This window comes from Lissotriton helveticus, chromosome 4_1 (genome assembly GCF_964261635.1).
Source record: "Lissotriton helveticus chromosome 4_1, aLisHel1.1, whole genome shotgun sequence".
NCBI lineage: Eukaryota > Metazoa > Chordata > Amphibia > Caudata > Salamandridae > Lissotriton > Lissotriton helveticus.
This window is the reverse complement of record NC_136063.1, coordinates 1,175,263,507-1,175,285,230: the sequence shown is the minus strand read 5'-3', so window position 1 is coordinate 1,175,285,230 and position 21,724 is coordinate 1,175,263,507. Positions and strand designations below refer to the sequence as shown.

At 48.5% G+C, this 21,724-nt stretch overlaps 1 protein-coding gene across 2 annotated transcripts in view; it reads left to right on the top strand.

Annotated features, from left to right (window-relative positions):
* PIGN (phosphatidylinositol glycan anchor biosynthesis class N) overlaps positions 1-21,724 on the top strand; it is a 1,090,233-nt gene that overhangs the window by 192,090 nt on the left and 876,419 nt on the right. For both annotated transcript variants that reach the window (XM_078687755.1, XM_078687756.1), the window contains one exon: positions 6,975-7,240. In XM_078687755.1, the coding sequence (XP_078543881.1) occupies positions 7,011-7,240 (230 nt within the window). In that variant the 5' untranslated portion in view covers positions 6,975-7,010. The remainder of the gene's footprint in view (positions 1-6,974; positions 7,241-21,724) is intronic.

The window sequence follows — 21,724 nt, the reverse complement described above, 5'->3', positions numbered from 1 at the left end:
ATACTCCGCGTGCAGGGGAAACTCGTATTCCGGTTCTCCTGTACGCGGACGATGCCGCTTTAATAGCTCGGACTCCTATAGGTCTACAAAAACTTTTAAATGCTTTTAATGATTTTATGCTATCATTAGACTTAGTGATAAACAACTCCAAATCACACGTCATGGCTTTTGGGGCTGGTAAAAACAACTCCAGACAGTTTTATTGTAATGGCGACGTGATCACCAATGTTAAAGTTTTTACATACTTGGGCGTAATTTTTGATACCAAGGGGAGTTGGGCTCCGCAAATTGTAGCTAAAACTAAAGCGGTTAGAAGCTCAGCCACTGCTATCTTAAGTTTTGCTAGGAGACTGGGCGGGAAGCCAACAGGTGCCTTACTTAACTTGTACAGGGCAAAATCAGTGGCAATAGCCAGGTACGGCTCTGGTCTGTGGGGCTATGTAAATAGTGAATTAATTCAAAGGGAAGAAAATAAATTTCTGCGTTCCACCTTAGGGCTCCCCCAATCTACAGCCACGTTTTCAGTCCACCAGGAAGTTGGGTTTGGTTATATATCGGACACCCTTCTTATGGCCCCTATCCTGTTATGGATAAGGCTTTGGACCAATAAAAACTTGGGCCTTAATCATAAAATACTGGCGGACTGTTTAAAACTGAATAACTATAAAAGTATAGATTGGCTTTCACATATAAAGAAGTGCTCCTTGGATCTGGGTCGCCCTGATATTTTTCTTATTCCTCAGGGTCTTAAGAAATCAGATTTAGCCTGGGTGAAGGCCAACTTTATAACTAGGAAAAACGTGGAGAGGGAAGAATGCCAACTACTCAAGCCCACGGTCAGAGCTCATTATCTGACTATTACGCGTCTTACCATCCAACCGTACCTTACTATTGTCACTATCCCCTTTCATAGGTGGCTTCTGGTTAAACTTCGGTTTAACCAGATTTATACGGTTTTGTGTGACAGTCACGGTTGGTTTAAGGAGGAAGATGCCCCTGTCTGTAATTGTGATAGTTTTTCTGCTCAAAATAATATGCACTTTATGCTATTCTGTAATTTTTTCATTGAGCCCAGACAGAAATACCTTGTACCATTATTGAAGGAAAAAGCTTTTCTTCAGGCAAAACCTGCTCTCCTGTACCTCCAATTAATGGATTCTACGTTGGCCATGTTTAGCGTGGCCAACTATCTTGTTGCTGCGGTTAGGATCAGGAGGAAAAGACTTAAAGATGTAAATATTAGTGTCTTGTGAAGATAAATGAAATGGATGTTGTTTTCATTTTAAAATGTCTATTTTATTGAGTATTCTCTCTTTTATGATGTATTTTTATAATGTATATTAATTAATTATTATTGTTGTTTCCTCATATCATGTATTTTTTATGAAATTATTACTGACTGATGCTTTTGTATCTGTTTATGAATTTGTTCTGCCTTCTTGTGATGTGATTGTAGAATGCTTTTATGATTTTTAACTAAATCGAATAAAGTGGTTTTGACTTGACTTGACTTGACTTCATCATCCATCATACCTTGATCCAGGCAAATGTTGATGTTCCTCATCTTATAAGAACAGGCACATTCAGATGGATGAAAAACTCTTCCCAAGATAGTTTTTAAATGTTAAGTAGATATTTGAAAACATAAACAAGAGCAACATTGATCTTCACTTTATCCTCTCCTGGCGCTCTTCCAGTTGACGGTAACATTTGATAACATTACTGCGTATGTAATGTATCTGACTGGTAATCAGCCATTATTTGTTAGTATCCAGGACGTGCCCCAAAGTGGCGACCCTCGCTTAAAAAGTTCAGCAAGTATTGTGGAAGACATAGTAACGTTCTAACGAGTTTTCAGTTTAATCCAGTATGCAATGACCTTAGTATGAGGTATACATTAGTTGACCAGCCGTTGTGCCTGTCTTGCAATCAGTCAGATGTTTGAGTATGCGCCACTGGATTTACAAGTAGAATCGATTTTACTCTTCGCAAATAAAGGCCCCAAGCACATTCTAAGTACAACATTAAGCTTATTGGCTCAGAGGAGAGGATGATCGAAATGTTCCGTATCCTTGGCATACATTTCTTCAAGGCTGTTTTTCCCTTTTTCAGGATGTATGTTCCCTGCATAATTTTGTTGCAACTATCAGACTGAGGTGCTATAATTCGTTTATCTTCTTTAATAAAGTGTTTTTATCTTTAGGGTGACAAGTACCACAGGCCAGGTTGCAAAGATTACTGTTTACATAACTTTCACTGATGCAATATTTATGCTTACAATTGGATCGATCGACTGGTACAAAATCTCTTTTCTACATTGGGCAGTTAGAGCAAGGTTCGTTTTTGGAATTCAGGCGGTGAAGATGCCTATTGAGAAATTGCACGGGCACAATCTATGTATTCTGGAAAAACTTGTGCATAATGTCCTCTTTTTCTTAGGTCTCTTCGAAACAGCGTGTGTGCTGTCCCTTCATGACCTTTTGTATTTTCACAATGGGCCTAAAGGCAACCGATTGCTTACCATTGGTTGGCTTCATTGTCACCCTAATTTTCTTGCTTTGTTATTGGTCAGCTGCCATAGGCCTCCTTCCTCTTTGTGTGTTTGTTCCGCCTCTGAAGCATTGCCGCGTTACTTGTGTCCTTCCACAGCTCATTTTGCAAAACATTTTAGCGTTACTTTTTTGTTTGTTTTCCAGCACTCTACCAGAGTGCACCTTTTTCATCTGGCTCCTTCTTGGATTCCACCCACCTCTGCCCATGTTGTGTATGCCCTACCTCCCTTCCTTGTCTCTGTTACTGTTTTCCCCCACTCGCCTCCCTCCTTCATTCGTGTTGCTGCTTGCCTCATCCCTCGTTCGTGTTGCTGCTTATCCCATCCCTTGTTCGTGTTGCTGCTTGCCCCCACCCTCCCTCACTTGTTAGTGTTGCCCTCCCTCATCCATGTTGGTTCTTGCCCTCAGTACTATGCGGCGGCCATGTCATAGCTTTTTTCCCTACAGCTTCCCTTCTCTGTCTCCCCTCTCCGCCCTCTGTGCTGCCACCCCCCTTTGTGCTGCCTCCCATACTGCCCTCCCTCCCAACAGCAATAACAACAAAACGCTATGACATAGCTAGTACTGACCATGTCATAGTGCCTTTTTTTCAGCCATGCTGTACCCCAACCACACTTTACAACATGGCTAAACATTGACAAAGCCTATAGCTATCGTAGGTGAGACATATTCACTTTACTAATGCCCTCCCTTCTCCATGTTGCTTGCTCCCTTGTCCCCACCCTCCCCTATGTTGCTTGCCCCTTTCAATCCATCCATTTTCTGTGAAGTTACTTTGCCCTCGCATCTGCCATAACAAAAAAAAGCGCTATGACGCGCCCGCTGCCGGTCGTGGCATAGCTCTTTCTTCCCCCACACTTACGCCTTTCGTGTTGTCTGCCATTCCACCTCTCCCCCTCCAGCAATTAAAAAAGCACTATGACGCAGTCAGCGCTGGCCGTGTTATAGTTCTTTTTTAAAGAACTTTCAGGCACACTGCGCAGCAGCTGCACTGCAGTACAACATGGCCAGAACACATTGCTAAAGCCAATAGCTCTTGTCCCACAGGTTAGCCATACTGGCCTTGCCAATGCTTATTAGTTTTGTAAATTTTACTGTGAATTGTGTTTTCATGTACAAATCAAGGCAAGAATTAGAAGAAATATTAGTGCCCAATAAGGATCACAAATGTTATTAGCTAAGTAACCCTGGTGTGCCACAGGGTTAGGCACCTGTTTTTAGAGTTTTTTGGGTCACTTTGAATTACAGAATAGATTTCACATCTTTGTACTGCCCCCTTCTCTAATATCAGTTGTGCAGGTGCCAATAGAGCTCTTTGTAATTCTGAATCAACTGCTTCACTAGTGTCTCTACCTCTAAAAACATATCTTTAAAGCTGCGTCGTGCAGGGCTCCTTCTACACTGCTGCTCCCTCCTAGTCACATGGTAAACACATGCTGCCCTTTGCAGGTACCTCTGCCCTGCTCAATTGCACAGTACCGGGTGTGGCAAGAAGAACACAAGACCATCAAAGACATCCCTATCCACCCATGGACAGCAAGTCATATGGTGACGGCTGCCAGCCTTTTATTTTTGTCTGTGCTTGTTTTGTTTCGTCAAAAGCTTATTGTTGTGGAAGGTGCTAGGCTCTTGCCAATATAAAAAAAATACCTAAAAGCAAAAATATTTTTTTCACAAAAAACATTGATTCCCATACAGGTCCTTGACACTTAAGGGAACTACTTTGTGTGTGGACGTGCTTTTTGTGAAGGGGTGGAAGGCTGTCACTCACTGTGAAGTGAGCCAATGGCTTTATGGGGAAGTGGGATGACCCACTGCCTCCTGCTGCAGTGGTCGGAAGAAAAACTTGCTGGGCACAAACACAAACCAATGGATAAATAGGGCTGGCTAAAAGTCCATATGAGTAATGATATTATACATATCTTTTTAATAAAATAAAGTTTATGGCTCTGTCAAATAAGGGAACACCTTTGCCCATGCACCTGAGCTTTATTACAGATGCCGGCACACAGACAAAATGTTCTCAAGGGACGTTCTAGCAGTTCATCCTCAATGAGATGACTTAGAGTTAGTGTCAGCTTCTAGAGCGCTATTTTGGAGTATGGAAGGAAGGACTTATCAGAGACACTACCACAGGTGCAGTGGATACAGTGAACTTCTAAACTGCCCTCAGTAATCGCGGGTCGTTAGCAGCCTCCAATGATGGGGCGAAGATTGTGAGAAGTTAGCCTGGCATATGATGTCCACTAGTTCTAGTGGGCACCTTGTACCAGTCTAATCGACCCTTATTGATGGTGGTTGTAAAGTCAACCTTATAGAAAGCTATCCTTGTGGTAGCATAAACCAGCAGTCTTCAGGCTAAGACTTCAGTAGGCGAGTTAAGCAAGTTGTTTTACCATATATAATTCCTTGAATACCAAATGAAAGGACACCACACAATGTATATATCAAATATATATGTATTTAATCTAAACACAACCCCTCTGCACTCTTTATGAGGTCAGAGGTAAAAATACAATACAAGTCACACAGTTAATATACGATAAGTTGCACAGTATACGTTATGCCCCAGGGGCCTCACAAACCATATACTAAGAAAGTGGTATAAGTACCACGTGAGAGTTAGAAACAGGCCTAGGGCCTGTAGAAACGCTGGGGCTACACTAAGCAACCAAAGGTTAGGAAGTAGGAGACCCACAGGAGCCGCGTGCAGTGTCTCCAGAATTGACGGGGGTAGTATTTCAAAGTGTTTGACACCTTACACGACATGTTTTGATAAACCCAAACCAAAGTTAGCAGTAACCGCGAGGATTATAATGCACTTAAGAGTATATGGTATGGCTATATCATAGAACATCTATAAGGAGATGGTTCCGAAAGCTGCAGAGGGGCTCAGCTCATGCTAGGGATTGTCGAGGCCTACCATAGGAGTGGCTTACAGGTGTATATGTGTCTATATATAAAGGTAGATAGAGGTATACTATATCTAAGTAAGGGGTGATTACACCACCTTACCCAGGCTGCGTGAACAGACCTGTGGTGTCAGTTTGGAAAGCAAACCAGGGGTGGTACAATACATGCTGCAGCCCCTGGTAGGCCTAGGGTGCACCTATGCCCTGGGTACCTATGGTACACTATACAGGGGCTCACAAGAGTGACCCAGTAACCAATCTGGTATGTACCTAAAGTACATGGAGTCCATTTTATAGAGAGAGCAGATAGTCTGGGGCCCTGAATAGCAGGGTACCAGGCCAGCTAAGTCGAAAACCAGCAAAACACCAGGAAAAAAATTGGGGTAACCATATAGTCAGATTCCACCTTCCTACAAAGATGCCTAATCAGTGTCCCCTACCAGGCAGTAGGAACAGCAGTGACAGCGTCTCTGCAATGACTGTCTGCACCACAGTCCCCGAAGACCCAAACACCTTCACTGGATAGCCACAGTATTTATTCACCTACCTTTATATGGGCATTGAGACTATTCTCAAGCATCAGGGAGCCGCCTTGAGATAAAACAGGGGTTAGTGAGTCACTGCTTACCGTTAAGGTGTGACACAGTCTGTAGCCGCTGAGTTCACTCGCTGAGTTAGTACAGGCATTGCAGACAGTTCATTTTGGTGAGGACTCCCAGTCTCCTCCAGGGTGCATCCGTGAGACTATGCGTATTCACAAACTAACTATGCACCCATTTGCAAATAATGTTCTTTGTCTGTTAATACTAAATTGTTCAGCTTGCATTAGGCTAGCGTAGATTTCATCTCCCAATTTCTGTGGAAATTTAAATTTTTTGAGGGAGCCAGATTAACCACAAATAATTTGAAAACACAATTTGGCTTAGAGATGGGTGAGCCACCGATGGCTCGATCCAGATGTCTGGTTCTGGCTAAGCTCAAGGTCCTCTGGTATACATGAGAACTGGCTTGCCTCTTAATTCACTAATTGTGTTGTAGTCATGCCAGGGTAACCATGAATGTTTCTAAATTCATGTTTAAGAACTACCACTTTTAATAGTACCTCTCAATACAGTGATGTAATCTGGTGTACTCAGGTGAAAGGCTTCCACATGTTAAAGAAATGCATTTAATTTTTTTGTAAGAGACTTTATCATACTTTTACATGATGTTTGTTGCACACTTGGAATGCCAAACATGTTTATGGCTCGACTTGCGCTTGGGCTCTTAAAGCCAAGGCAGGCCATTGACTTGGGTATCCCTAAATTCGATGGCTCGCCCACTTCTTGTATTGCTATTGAAACAATGAAAGAAAGAGCTGAAGGTTTATGAAGTGCCAGATTGGAAGGGGCATGCAGAACTTGTCTGTCTTTCAGTTGCATGTCTCTATTGGCTGTTGGTACTTCTTGGTGTCAAATTACATTGGTGCTTAACAGTCTCAACTCATTGTCTTCACATTCCTTATTCACAGCTTCTAGTAGTTTGACAGCCGAGGAGCATCGGCGCCATGATGAACCTGAAGATCTTCTTTCTCATCGGCCTGCTTGTGCACTTCGTTTTCTTTGCCTCCATTTTTGATATCTACTTCACCTCTCCTTTGGTGCATGGCATGACCCCCCACAGCACTGCCCTGCCACCTCCTGCCAAGCGGCTGGTGCTCTTCGTAGCTGACGGACTCCGGGCCGACACATTTTACAAAGTGGATGAGAATGGCGCCTCCAGGGCACCAAACCTGAGGTAAGTTATACCTCATGAAGAATTCTCAATATGCGTGGAAAAGGAAAACATTACTATCAGTGCTTTCAGTGGGGGGAGGGGGGGGGGTCCCTCCGGTTCTCAGACCCGGTAGTACTTAAAACTGGACATTGAAATGAGTCCCTATTGGGCCCTACATTCTTGTCCTTAAATTTACTGACAATAAACACTGATTGAGTTCTGAACAGTGAGTGTAAAAAAGAATGTTAAGGTGATCTATGTCAGCAATTTAGTTCCTGTTTATATTTCACATTTGTTACTAAATCTTGCGTTCCTTAACTGTGCTTGCTATTTCCAGGATTATGTGTTTCTGCTTTTGTGTAGTATATTTCTCTTGTATAGTGCATACTTTGAACTGAGTCACCTCCAGGTTTTTATTACCGATCACAATTGAGAATTACACAGTTGAAGTTCAAGATAGTGTGAGTGGCTGTTAGTAGGTCTGAAAGGTGTTCAGAAGACACAGTCGTCCAATCCTTGGCCTCACTGCAGAGCACCAGATCAGTGGTCACCTATTACAGTTGAATTATCATTCTGTTAAAACGTGTGTGAAGGAGGTACACGGTTGTCAAAATATTCACAAGATGAAGTAAAAAAAAATGCAGTGCTTAGCGGTGAGTGGGTACGTTGTGTGTTGGGGGGTTGTGAAGTGAAGGCAACGCAAGGAAGTACATTCAGGAGAGAGTCAAAAAAGGGGAATGAAGAGGAAAGACATGCAGTGTATGATATGCAGGTGGACGAGGTGTGGGTAAAAAAAAGAGCGTACATGTCTCACATAGAGTGAACATAATGGGAGTGATTGAGACCCTCTGAAGACCACTACCCCTTCCACTGTTCAAAGTAATGTTTAATTCACAGTCTCACAATTTCTGAATTGAATCATTTTCAATATAACTTACACCAAAATCGTTGTTACTCATTTATCTTAAACAGCTAACAACCACCGACAAAGCCAGTGGTCTAGATGCAACATCAAAGCTCAGAGGAACCAAAATACTTGTTGGGTGGCACACTATATTAATCACAGTTTTTTAGTTTACATTTTTAAACCATGCTCTGAATTACTTTGGCCACACCTCCTTTAGAGAACCTCCACTTCTTTCATACCACTTAAAGCCCTGAATACTAAGTCACTGCTGCGAACAATTTGTTTTAAGTTTTGTTCATAACATGACCTCACAGTAAGGCAACGCCACCATTCTTTTATTTAATGTGTTGTTTCTACGATATTCTGGTTGAAAAATCATTTGCCTTTCCTGGTGATGAATTGTTATTGATAATGTTCATCTGACTATTTTAGTGAATTGTTAGACCTGGCATCCTTGGCGTGGTTTCCCCTGACTTTTTGATCTCCACCTCCTATGTTTTTGACTCTATGCTGGATTACGTTTTGCTGGTTTAGATGCTTTGGGCACTTTGCCACTGCTGATCAGTGCCAAAGGGCAAGTGCTCCTAGTAGGGCCTGTACAGATGTAAGGGACATGCTGCAGTAGTGGATTACTGCCAAATTCGTTTTTCACTGTAGCAAGGCTACCCTGCCCATAGGACAGAATGGGGGGGGGGAGGGTGGGGGCCCATGGGTGCCTGCCTATCTTCCCCCAGGAACAAGATAGAAAATCCAAACCTGGTTTCTCTGAATTCAGAAATCCATAATACATCTGTTAGCATGGGTGGTTTTTAAATGTTGTGTCTGAAAATAGCACTTTTAGAAAGTGGCTAATTCCCTTGTCCAGTCTGCCTGGGGGCCTGCCTGGGTGTGCGAGTTAGAGGGAGTGTGACAGTGTCTGGGAAAGCTCCAGCAGTGGGATGATAGCTGGCTGCCCCTGAAGGTTAGGGGGAGGAGTGGTGCTGGGCTGTGCTCTGCCTTTACGATACCGGCTCCCCTGTCTGCTGGATGACGGATGTCGCTGCCTCCCTGCTTCAAAGAAGAAGATTCCCCAGGACCGAGAGACTCCTGCCGCCAGAGCCTGGACAAGGGCGACCCGTGCTTAAATCACACAAACCTCAAAGGCATCAAAGACAACTTTCTGTATAAAGGAAAGACCTGTGTACATTAGACTCAGACTACTTCTGACTGAAGAGGAGAATCCCTGCTGAAGAGGACACCGTAAGAAGACCCCAGGAACAGTGCTGCCATTGCTGTGTGTCTGGAAGCTGACCTGCTGTCTTTTCTTGTCCTGCCTAAGAGGGACCGTGGGGACTGTGCTGTGTGCTTGGTCCCCCTCCTGCCAAGAAGAACTCTCCAAGGGCTAGAAGTCGAGCTAGCCTCCTGATCCCAGAGTTCAGGGACAAAGAAACTCTGCCGTCATCATCGCCCTCCCTCCTTGCTGTGTGTGTGTGGGGGGAGCGTCTTTTTGTTTACAACCGACCAGGAGAGAGTGAGTGCTGCGTGAGCCTGCCGGCTCGTGCTCACTCTCCCCAAGCTCAACCCCACGAGGCACCGTCAGAGCCAGGGCGGCCGCTCTTCGACCTCCTGACAGAAGCGCCGTGGGCCCCTGCCTCTGGCCGTGAAAATCCGGCGTCCCGCGGTGCCCCCAGTGTCGAGATCGCGAAGGAAAAGTGCTCCGGGAAGCCGAGGGGGGCTCGCCCAAATCGCCGTGCAGGGATTGGCCCAGCGTTCCCCGGCTACCAGCGTCACCAAGGACTTCCCGGGAACTGCGCTGTGAGTGGCCGAATCCTTGCCACGTCATCGGAATCCCCGAGAGCCCCTCGCGGATTGGCTGCCAAGTTGCCGGGACCGACGGAGCCCTCAGGGACCCGGGCTGCCGTAGCCAAGACCCCCGATCTCCCTGGTAGGAGCGCGCTGCCCCTTGTGCCTCTGAGCGCCTTACCGGGTTGACTGTCCCCGGGACCTCTGCGGTGCCCTCTGGCTCGCGGCGTTACCGCTAGTGCCTGCACCTACGGGGGCACTCGGAAGCCGCCCCTTGCCTCTGCTCTTCGTGGCCCGTTCCATCGTAGAGTCCGATACCAGGCGCCCGAACAGCGCGGTACTGGGACTCCAGCTGAGAGGCTCCCCGACATGCCAAAGCCTCAAACAGGCAACCCAATTACCGGGGGCAGTGCTGGTCAGACCCCGGAGCAGGGGAAAGAGTGCCAGAGAGCCTGAAAAACCCACAGTGGTGGCTACATCGTGCATTCTGAATTGCACCATCTTTTGCAACAGACTTGTTTTGCTCTTTAAGAACACTTTCTACCAGAAGAATACTTTTTGATTCAAGAAGCATATTTTATGTTGGTTTATGTCCGCTTTAAGTCTGCCTAAAAATATATAAAAATATTATTTTTATATTATACCGGTGTGGTGTCCGTTTGTGGTGTTCATTAGAATTACTGAGGGTGTTGGTGCAAATACTTTACACATTGCCTGGAGATAAGCCTGTCTGCTCTGCCAAGCTAGCAAGGGGGTGAGCAGGGATTATCTTTTGACGTATATCCACCTTGCCTTGACTAGAGGAGAGGGTCCCTAGTTGGTCAGAGGCCGTGGCCCCACCAAGTATGGATCCCCAATTCTAACATTGTTGGCTAGCGGTGGGATATGAACGTGTATTTGCGCCTGACCTACAGTGATTGGTGTGCATCACTAGTTTAGTGCAGACCTACATAACCACATACCAAATTATTTTTTTGTTCTTGGTCCTATTTTTGAATTTCCTTGAAGCACCATGTCACAGGCCAGTGAGAAGGCACCAAGTGAGAAGGAACCCAGTATAAGGGGAGAAGTTGATTTTAACATTGAGGATCTGTATTCCTACCACAAGGATGCTCTCAGGAAGTACTGCAGAGACTTTGGGTGCCCCATTAAAAGCAGCTCTAGGAAGGACGAGCTGCAGGACGCCTTAAAGGTCTGGTGGGAGGCCAAAGAGGCAGCGGGGACAGGTGCTGAAGAGACGGAGAATCCACCAGGGAATGGCTTTGGAGCAAAGGATCTGCCAATAGGCGGACCAGCCCCAAGGGCTGGCAGCAACCATTCCAGCAAGGGTCTCTCCCCGGAGGAAATTCAAGAGAACCAGAGAGCGCGAGAACATGAGCTGGAAGTCTTGCTGAGGCTCAAGGCCCAGATGGAAGAAAAGTAGTTAATTCTGGCCCATGAGGTGAGCATGAGAGAACTGGATCTAAAAGCTAAACAGTGGGAGTCCGGTTCGAATGGTGGCAGCGCACAGCCAGTGCATGGGCAGAGGGTATATCTCCCCAAGGATATAGTCCAGAATTTTCAGAGGGGGGAGGATATCCATGCGTGGTTCACAGCCTATGAGATTGCTCTTAAGATGAGTAAGGTGCCTATGGAGGATTCGGGGGCAGGCTTGTGGAAACATTTTGAGGCTTCTGGGAGGGATGTCCTCTCACCCTTAGAATTAGCAGGCAAAATGACCTACCCCCATATGAAGGAGGCCCTATGTCTCAGGTATGGGCTTACCCCAGAGCAGTATAGACAGAAGTTTAGGAACTTTAAAAAGTTAGAGTCCAGTACATGGGTGGAGTGTGTGAACCTGTATACGCGTGCATTGGAAGGTTGGGTAAAGGGCAGCAAGGCAACTGATTATGAGGGGTTGTTCGATTTAATTAGTTGGGAGCACTTGAGCAGTCTATGTGTTCCAGAGCTGCGCCAGCATCTTTTGGATAGTAAGTTAACTGATCCCAGGGAGCTTGCTAAGGAGGCGGACCGCTGGACCAGCACCAGGGTCCACAAGGGGATCGTGGGTACCACAGCCAAAGTTGGACAGGGTCCCCAGCAGAAGAGTGGCCGGGACACAGGTAACAAGAAGGAATTCCCTAAAGGGCCCCAAAACAGTTCAGCTGGAAAGGAGTCCCCGGCCCCCCAGTCACCACCACCCCCTAAGGGTGGGCGTACCTTTCAAGGTCCCATTAGGTGTTACAACTGCAATGGGAATGGTCACATTGCCCTTAGGTACCCCAAGAAGTCCCCAGCACCCCCTGTTGCTCCCAAACCGGGTTTGACGAGTGTAACCTTGGGGGAGGAGTTAGTACCTATTGGTGAGGAGGAGCTGGCAGTGATGACCCTGGTCTCTTTAGGAGACCAAGAGATGGTCCAGGAAACCTACCTGCCTGAAAACACTAAAAAGTACAGGCAGTGGGTGACCATCAACGGGAGGAGGGTGGAGGCTCTCAGAGATACGGGAGCCAGTGTGACATCTGTCAGGTGTCAGTGGGTCTCTGAGGAGCAGGTTATCCCGGATGTGTTACACCCAGTAGTGTCAGCTGACAACTCTGTGCGCCGCTGCAAAGTTGCGCAGGTTCCCTTTGAGTGTGGGGGGGGGGGTCTCAGGTCCCTTGAGAGTTGTTGTGAGGCCTTCCATGCCGGTAGACTGTCTTCTAGGCAATGACCTGGAGAGTTCCCCCTGGAGGAAGGTGGAACGCCAGGTGCATCTGGAGATGTTGGGTTGGCCTGAGTGGGCCTGTGCGACCACTCGGTCCATGGCAGCCAGCGAGGGTGGCAAAGCAGACTTGGAGCCTGAAACAGTGGCCCAGGTACCTGCCCAGAGGAGGGAGGGCAGGGGGCGTGGGAAACCCGCCCCGGCCGTTCCCACGGTCCAGGAGGAAGCAGACCCGGAGGGGGAGGCTCTGGTACCTACAGGGGAACAGGTAGCCGAACTGGGAGACTTGCCTGAGCTGACCCATTGGCAGCAAGAAGGGGGTCCCTCCAGGGAGGAGTTCTGCCAGGCGCAGAAAGAGTGCCCTTCTCTTATTGGTATGCGGCAACAGGCTGCAGACCAGACAGCAGGTGGAGAGTCTCAACACCATCTCATTTACTGGGAAGATGGGTTGTTGTATAGTGAGCCTAAGGTCATTGAGCCCGGTGCAGCCCGTGTGCTGGTGGTACCCGAGCGCTTCAGGACCTTCTTACTGGGTCTGGCTCATGACGTGCCTCTCGCAGGACATCTGGGGCAAGACAAGACCTTTCAATGGCTTGTCACCCACTTTTACTGGCCCCAGATGAAGAAGCATGTGGGAACTTTTTGTAGGACTTGTCAGACTTGCCAGGCCAGTGGCAAGAGTGGAGGAAGGTGCAAGGCACCCCTCCAACCCTTTCCCGTGGTTAGCACCCCTTTTGAGCGGGCGGGCATAGACATTGTGGGGCCTCTGGAACCCAAGACAGCCCTAGGCAACAGGTTCATCCTGGTCTTGGTGGACCATGCCACCCGGTACCCGGAAGCTGTCCCTCTCCGGACAATCACAGCCCCTGTGGTGGGCCGTGCATTGATGGGGATCTTCTCCCGGTGGGATTTCCCAGGGAGGTGGTATCCGACAGGGGGACCAACTTCATCTCTAAGTACATGAAGTCGTTGTGGGAGGAGTGTGGGGTGACTTATAAGTTCACCACCCCTTACCACCCTCAAGGGAATGGTCTGGTAGAGAGATTCAACCGGACCCTCAAAGGCATGATAATGGGCCTCACAGTGCCCATGAGGCGGAATTGGGACGTCTTCCTACCCTGCCTGTTGTTTGCCTACAGAGAGGTGCCCCAGAAGTCTTTAGGGTTCAGCCCCTTTGAGCTTCTGTACGGTCACCCTGTGAGAGGACCTCTGAGTCTGGTGAAGGAGGGTTGGGAGAAATCCCATGGGAAGACCCCTCAGGATGTGTTCAGCTATGTGCTGGCCTTCCGCAACCAGACTCAACGCTTCAGGAAACTCGCTCAGGCGTACCTAGAAGCCAGCCAGGAAGAAATGAAAAGATGGTATGACCAGAATGCCACTCTGGTCGAATTTCAACTTGGGCAGAAGGTGTGGGTGATGGCACCAGTGGAGCCTTGTGCGCTCTAAGATAAGTGGACTGGGCCGTATGAGGTGGTGGAGCGCAAGAGCGATGTAACCTACCTGGTCAACTTTCAGTCTCCCAGGAACCCTTGGAGGGTCCTGCATGTGAACCGCCTCAAACCACACTTTGAGAGGTCGGATGTCACCATGCTCCTTGCTACAGATGATGGGATGGGATGGAGGAGGAGAGTGATCCTCTTCCTGACCTCCTGGCAGCCAAGGAACAGGATGGGTCAGTGGATGGAGTGGTTCTCTCCCCCACCCAGACCCCAGAGCGGCAGAGAGACTGTCGCCATGTGTTGGGTCAGTTTGCATCCCTGTTTTCCCTGACCCCAGGAATCACCAATTGGTGCGTCCATGATGTGGACACTGGAGATAGTCCCCCTGTGAAACAAAAATTTTACAGGGTCGCTGACAAAGTCAGGGTCAGCATCAAGGAAGAGGTTTCCAAGATGTTGGCGCTAGGGGTGATTGAGCCATCCAGCAGCCCGTGGGCTAGTCTGGTGGTCTTAGTACCAAAGGCTGCTGTGCCCGGTGCCACCCCAGAACTCAGGTTTTGTGTGGACTACCGCAGGCTCAATGCGGTCACCAAGACTGACGCACACCCCATCCCCCGAGCTGATGGGGGCTGCCAAGTATCTCAGTACGTTTGATTTGACTTCAGGGTACTGGCAGATTGCCTTAACTGAGGGGGCAAAGGCGAGGTCGGCGTTTTCAACCCCCGAGGGGCACTTCCAGTTCAGAGTCATGCCCTTTGGTTTGAAAAACGCCCCTGCCACCTTCCAGCGACTGGTCAACCAGGTACTGTCCGGATTGGAGCAATTCAGCGCCGCGTACCTGGATGACATTGCTGTGTTCAGTTCCCTTTGGGAGGAACACCTGCAACACCTCTGGGAAGTGTTGAAAGCTCTGCAGAATGCAGGCCTCACTATCAAGGCCAGTAAGTGCCAGATAGGGCAGGGATCTGTGGTGTACTTGGGACACCAGGTAGGGAGCGGCCAGGTGGCGCCCCTACAGGCCAAGATTGATACCATTCTGGATTGGGAGCCCCCCAAAACCCAGACAGAGGTGAGAGCCTTCTTGGGCCTCACCGGGTATTACAAGAGGTTTGTCAAAGGGTATGGCACCATTGTGGCCCCCTTGACAGGGCTGACTTCCAACAAACAGCCCAAAAAGGTGATCAGGACTGATGCCTGTCAGACAGCATTTGAAACCCTGAAAGCTGCAATGTGCACCGCACCCGTGCTCAGGGCACCTGATTTCTCCAAGGAATTTGTAGTGCAGACAGATGCTTCAGAGCATGGGGTGGGAGCCGTGCTCTCCCAACTGAATGATGAGGGCGGGGACCAACCTGTAGTCTTCATTAGTAGGAGGCTACTTCCCCGGGAACAGAAGTGGAGTGCAATTGAAAGGGAAGCTTTTGCCGTGGTCTGGGCGCTGAAGAAGCTAAGACCCTTTTTATTTGGGACTCACTTCCGGGTTCAGACAGACCACAGGCCCCTCAGATGGTTAATGCAGATGAGGGGAGAAAACCCAAAACTGTTGAGGTGGTCAATCTCCCTACAGGGAATGGACTTTACGGCGGAACACCGCCCTGGCACAGAACACGCCAATGCTGACGGTCTGTCCAGATTTTTCCGCCTTAGTGATGAGAACTCCCAAGGGGTTGGGTAGTTCTCCACTCTTTCAGCTGGAGGGGACACGTGTTAGACCTGGCATCCTTGGCGTGGTTTCCCCTGACTTTTTGATCTCCACCTCCTATGTTTTTGACTCTATGCTGGATAAAGTTTTGCTGGTTTAGATGCTTTGGGCACTTTGCCACTGCTGATCAGTGCCAAAGGGCAAGTGCTCCTAGTAGGGCCTGTACAGATGTAAGGGACATGCTGCAGTAGTGGATTACTGCCAAATTCGTTTTTCACTGTAGCAAGGCTACCCTGCCCATAGGACAGAATGGGGGGGGGCATGGGTGCCTGCCTATCTTCCCCCAGGAACAAGATAGAAAATCCAAACCTGGTTTCCCTGGATTCAGAAATCCATAATACATCTGTTAGCATGGGTGGTTTTTAAATGTTGTGTTGAAAATAGCACTTTTAGAAAGTGGCTAATTCCTTGTCCAGTCTGCCTGGGGGCCTGCCTGGGTGTGCGAGTTAGAGGGAGTGTGACGGTGTCTGGGAAAGCTCCAGCAGTGGGATGATAGCTGGCTGCCCCTGAAGGTTAGGGGGAGGAGAGGTGCTGGGCTGTGCTCTGCCTTTACGATACCGGCTCCCCTGTCTGCTGGATGACGGATGTCGCTGCCTCCCTGCTTCAAAGAAGAAGATTCCCCAGGACCGAGAGACTCCTGCCGCCAGAGCCTGGACAAGGGCGACCCGTGCTTAAATCACACAAACCTCAAAGGCATCAAAGACAATTTTCTGTATAAAGGAAAGACCTGTGTACATTAGACTCAGACTACTTCTGACTGAAGAGGAGAATCCCTGCTGAAGAGGACACCGTAAGAAGACCCCAGGAACAGTGCTGCCATTGCTGTGTGTCTGGAAGCTGACCTGCTGTCTTTTCTTGTCCTGCCTAAGAGGGACCGTGGGGACTGTGCTGTGTGCTTGGTCCCCCTCCTGCCAAGAAGAACTCTCCAAGGGCTAGAAGTCGAGCTAGCCTCCTGATCCCAGAGTTCAGGGACAAAGAAACTCTGCCGTCATCATCGCCCTCCCTCCTTCCTGTGTGTGTGTGGGGGGAGCGTCTTTTTGTCTACAACCGACCAGGAGAGAGTGAGTGCTGCGTGAGCCTGCCGGCTCGTGCTCACTCTCCCCAAGCTCAACCCCACGAGGCACCGTCAGAGCCAGGGCGGCCGCTCTTCGACCTCCTGACAGAAGCGCAGTGGGCCCCTGCCTCTGGCCGTGAAAACCCGCCGTCCCGCGATGCCCCCAGTGTCGAGATCGCCGAAGGAAAAGTGCTCCAGGAAGTCGAGGGGGGCTCGCCCAAATCGCCGCGCAGGGATTGGCCCAGCGTTCCCCGGCTACCAGCGTCACCAAGGACTTCCCGGGAGCTGCGCTGTGAGTGGCCGAATCCTTGCCACGTCATCGGAATCCCCAAGAGCCCCTCACGGATTGGCTGCCGAGTTGCCGGGACCGACGGAGCCCTCAGGGACCCGGGCTGCCGTAGCCAAGACCCCCGATCTCCCTGGTAGGAGCGCGCTGCCCCTTGTGCCTCTGAGCGCCTTACCGGGTTGACTGTCCCCGGGACCTCTGCGGTGCCCTCTGGCTCGCGGCTCTACCGCTAGTGCCTACACCTACGGGGGCACTCGGAAGCCGCCCCTTGCCTCTGCTCTTCGTGGCCCGTTCCATCGTAGAGTCCGGTACCGGGCGCCCGAACAGCACGGTACTGGGACTCCAGCTGAGAGGCTCCCCGACATGCCAAAGCCTCAAACAGGCAACCCAATTACCGGGGCAGTGCTGGTCAGACCCCGGAGCAGGGGAAAGAGTGCCAGAGAGCCTGAAAAACCCACAGTGGTGGCTACATCGTGCATTCTGAATTGCACCATCTTTTGCAACAGACTTGTTTTGCTCTTTAAGAACACTTTCTACCAGAAGAATACTTTTTGATTCAAGAAGCATATTTTATGTTGGTTTATGTCCGCTTTAAGTCTGCCTAAAAATATATAAAAATATTATTTTTATATTATACCGGTGTGGTGTCCGTTTGTGGTGTTCATTAGAATTACTGAGGGTGTTGGTGCAAATACTTTACACATTGCCTGGAGATAAGCCTGTCTGGTCTGCCAAGCTACCAAGGGGGTGAGCAGGGATTATCTTTTGACGTATATCCACCTTGCCTTGACTAGAGGAGAGGGTCCCTAGTTGGTCAGAGGCCGTGGCCATACCAAGTATGGACCCCCAATTCCAACATGAATGCATTAAAAATAGGAAGTGATGAAGGTCCATGCAGGAAGGATTTAAAACATGAAGTCTTTATTGTAGTTAACATCGAGTTGCTATGTTGTAGATCAGAGCCCCACCAGGAGCTGCCTGTCAGCTGCTCAGCCCTTGACAAACTGTCACTCTGCCTCTCTCAATCCCAACATTCCGAGGCATCATCAGACTCCAACATTCCAATGAGTCAGAGCACAGGCACTGGCTGAGCAGGGGAGGTAAAACACCTTACAACATATAGGCAGGATACTTCAAACTTCTATCATCTTTAAACTAGATGTCAATACTACATTACAAATGTATCACTGAACAGCAAATGTATTTGATTACATACATTTGTTATTCAAGGCAGCCCTCGATTGGAATAATTCAACATACACACATTCTGAATAGATATTAATTTCTATTACATTTATTTACCTATATCCACAAAGTTAACTTCTCTTCAAATAGTATTGAAAGCCCCTTCGTTTTTGTTCTGGGTTGTGGTTGCTGTGATGCTTACTGTACCATATCCTCCATATTAGTTTGTAGGCTGCAGTCTAATATAGGGTTAGAACCAGTGGGGGACATGCTGTGTAAGGTTGTATATATTTAAATATTGCAGGCGATGCAGGAAGAGTTAGTGAGACAGCAAAAGTTCTGGAGTGGATCGTCTCGTTCCTCGCCGGAAGAACACAGAGAGTTCGCCTCCCCCCGTTTCGATCCGAAGCCACTGAAGTCATCTGCGGCGTACCACAAGGATCATCACTCAGCCCCACCCTCTTCAACATCTACATGAGACCTCTTGCAGCCATCGCACGCTAACACAACCTCAACATCATCTCCTACGCCGACGACACCCAGCTTATCATCTCCCTCACCGGGGACCCCGACACCGCCAGAACCAGCCTACACGAAGGGATGAAAGACATCGCCGAATGGATGAAGACCAGCCGCCTGAAACTGAACTCAGACAAGACGGAAGTCCTCATCCTGGGACCATCACCCTCCGCCTGGGACGACTCCTGGTGGCCCCCCGCCCTGGGCACCGCTCCCAAACCAACAGACCACGCACGCAACCTGGGCTTAATCCTGGACTCCTCCCTCTCGATGACCAGACAAGTCAACGCCGTCTCATCATCTTGCTTCCACACCCTACGCATGCTCCGCAAGATCTTACGATGGATCCCGACCGAAACCAGGAAGACGATCACCCAGGCACTCGTCACCAGCCGACTGGACTACGGAAACACCCTCTACGCCGGAACCACAGCCAAGCTACAGAGAAGACTCCAACGCATCCAGAACGCATCCGCCCGACTCATCCTGGACATCCCCCGACGCTGCCACATCTCCAGCCACCTGAGGGACCTGCACTGGCTCCCCGTCAACAAGAGGATCACGTTCAGGCTCCTCACCCACGCACACAAGTCTCTCCACGACCTGGGCCCCAAGTACCTCAACGACCGCCTGACCTTCTACACACCCACCCGCCAGCTACGATCGACCAGCCACGCCCTCGCCGCCGTTCCACGCATCCGGAGAGCCACCGCCGGAGGAAGATCCTTCTCCTACCTGGCGGCCAAAACATGGAACTCCCTCCCCATCCACCTTCGACTGACCCAGGACCATCTCGCCTTCAGAAGACAACTCAAGACCTGGCTGTTCGAACAGTAGCGGACCCCTTCCCCCAAGCGCCTTGAGACCCTCCCGGGTGAGTAGCGCGCTATACAAGTGTTATGATTGATTGATTGATTGATGAAGGTGTTACTAAGTTCCTGGTGAAAGCGCCTGTGTCCTTTCATGGGTCAATAGGAGCTTCTTCTTGGGTAGAAGTCATCTTTAATCACCCGCCCGAATGGACAGAATGTGAACTTATTTGGTGAGGTGGGGGTGGGTTGCTGGTTGACATGTTTATACTAGGAATAAAGAGGGCTATGTCAATGAGAACTTTTCCTGTAGGCTTGACATGATTGTGGGGCCATCAGGAGATCAGTCTTAGATCAGCACTAGGTGCTGTAATCTAAAAGGACACTCCACTGAGCCTGGATACAAGTACACAGCAAACACACAGCAGGAGAAGAATGAGACAACTGATCCAGCATGCCTGCATACTGCAGAAACCCAATACAACAAAGATGTGACAGGACTCCACAGAAGTAGGCACACAGGACCCACTTTACAAAGCCTGCTGCACACCTTGGTTGAACACGGGTGTGCAAAATAAACCCTCTACAGGCATAAAATCCCAATACTCATTCACAGAATGAGGAGGGTGGAATTTTACCTTCATAAGGTGCACTTACGAATATGAAAATTCTGCAAGTGTGCCAGAATTACCCGAGTTAAAATTTTAAATTTAGACACTGGGTTCTTGGCAGCCTAGGTCAACAACTGCAAACTCATACGTTTTCTCAGAAGTAACATACCTGCTCAGGTAATTTTGTTACTGTGAAAGTAGTAAGTGTGTTTTCTGTGAGGGACTGACGAGAAATCCCTCTTATTTCATTGTGATGTTAGGGAATGGGTTTCTCCAGGCCAAATATATATACCCTTCCCTTGAAAGAAAAAATAATTCTATGTGCAAATGCATATTTTCGTCACATTTATGCATGCATAATTCTCCACAAGTGCATATTATATGCATTGGAATATTGACTGCAATATTCCTGGATTCTCTCTGAATCTCTAAAAAGATGAAAAACAACTTAAAGTAGGAAAAACCATATGAGCATACTTATTTTTTTTATACCTTTGTGAATCGGACCCATAATGTGTTTTAAGCATCATCTCCAAAGTGTCTATCCATATTTGAGCATCAGAGATAGATATATCTACCTTCAAGCTAGTGTTCTAATTCCCACTTTGAACTGGCTTCCTCTTTCAAGCCTGGCTGTCCTGTGCACACAGACATGTTGCAGAGGGATAGGCCGTGCTTCCGATGTACTGTGTGATTGCAGGCGTATTGTCTCATTGGACCCTTCACAATGAGTAACAGAGCCTCCCAAACTTGAGCAGCCATTAGACACTGCCTATGCATACGAGACACCTCTGAATTATTCAGCAGCAACTCGGGGTGGTGCTTCCATAAGAACTGGTTCGAGAACCATGGGTGGTGTTGGCTGCAGTCGACGTGAATGAATGTGTGTACCTCTTGTTTCCTGTGATTTAGTGTGTTTACCTCTGGTTTCCAGTGATTATGTGTGTTTCCTCTGGTTTCCTGTGATTGAGTGTGTTTACCTTGAGGTAACGGGTTTTTAGGAACCCGTTTGGTGCCAGGGGATAACACCCAAAGACCTCTGAGTTCTCCCTGTTCCGGACCACAGAAACACGGAGTCTTCTAGTCGCAGTCAGAGATCAAGTTTTATTGGCAGCTACCAAGTAACAGGTGTCCTAGAAGCACGACAAACACGGGTCATGTGTTCTCAGGAGACTGTTCGTTTTTACAGAACCAGCCTTCTCCTTATATACAAAAATAATAGCTGCAAGCAAGAATTCTTGAGTTTACGATATGGCTATACACATATTTCTACAATAATACAAAAGAGCGAAGTCATGTAGGCAAGCCCGTATTTTAGATGTCCAATTCGTGATAGATTACCTAGCCAGGCCCGGAACTCCCATCAGATATCGGTGAAGCCCCAATAAAAGAAGGCACCTCCTAGTCATAAAACTGGCCATAAACAGGGAGCGTGGACAGGTGTGTATGTGTGTAGAAAACATGATCTGTGCGCGGTGAATGGTTTATGGTATGTTGTACATTGATGCTATCGGGTTTGGCCACTGGG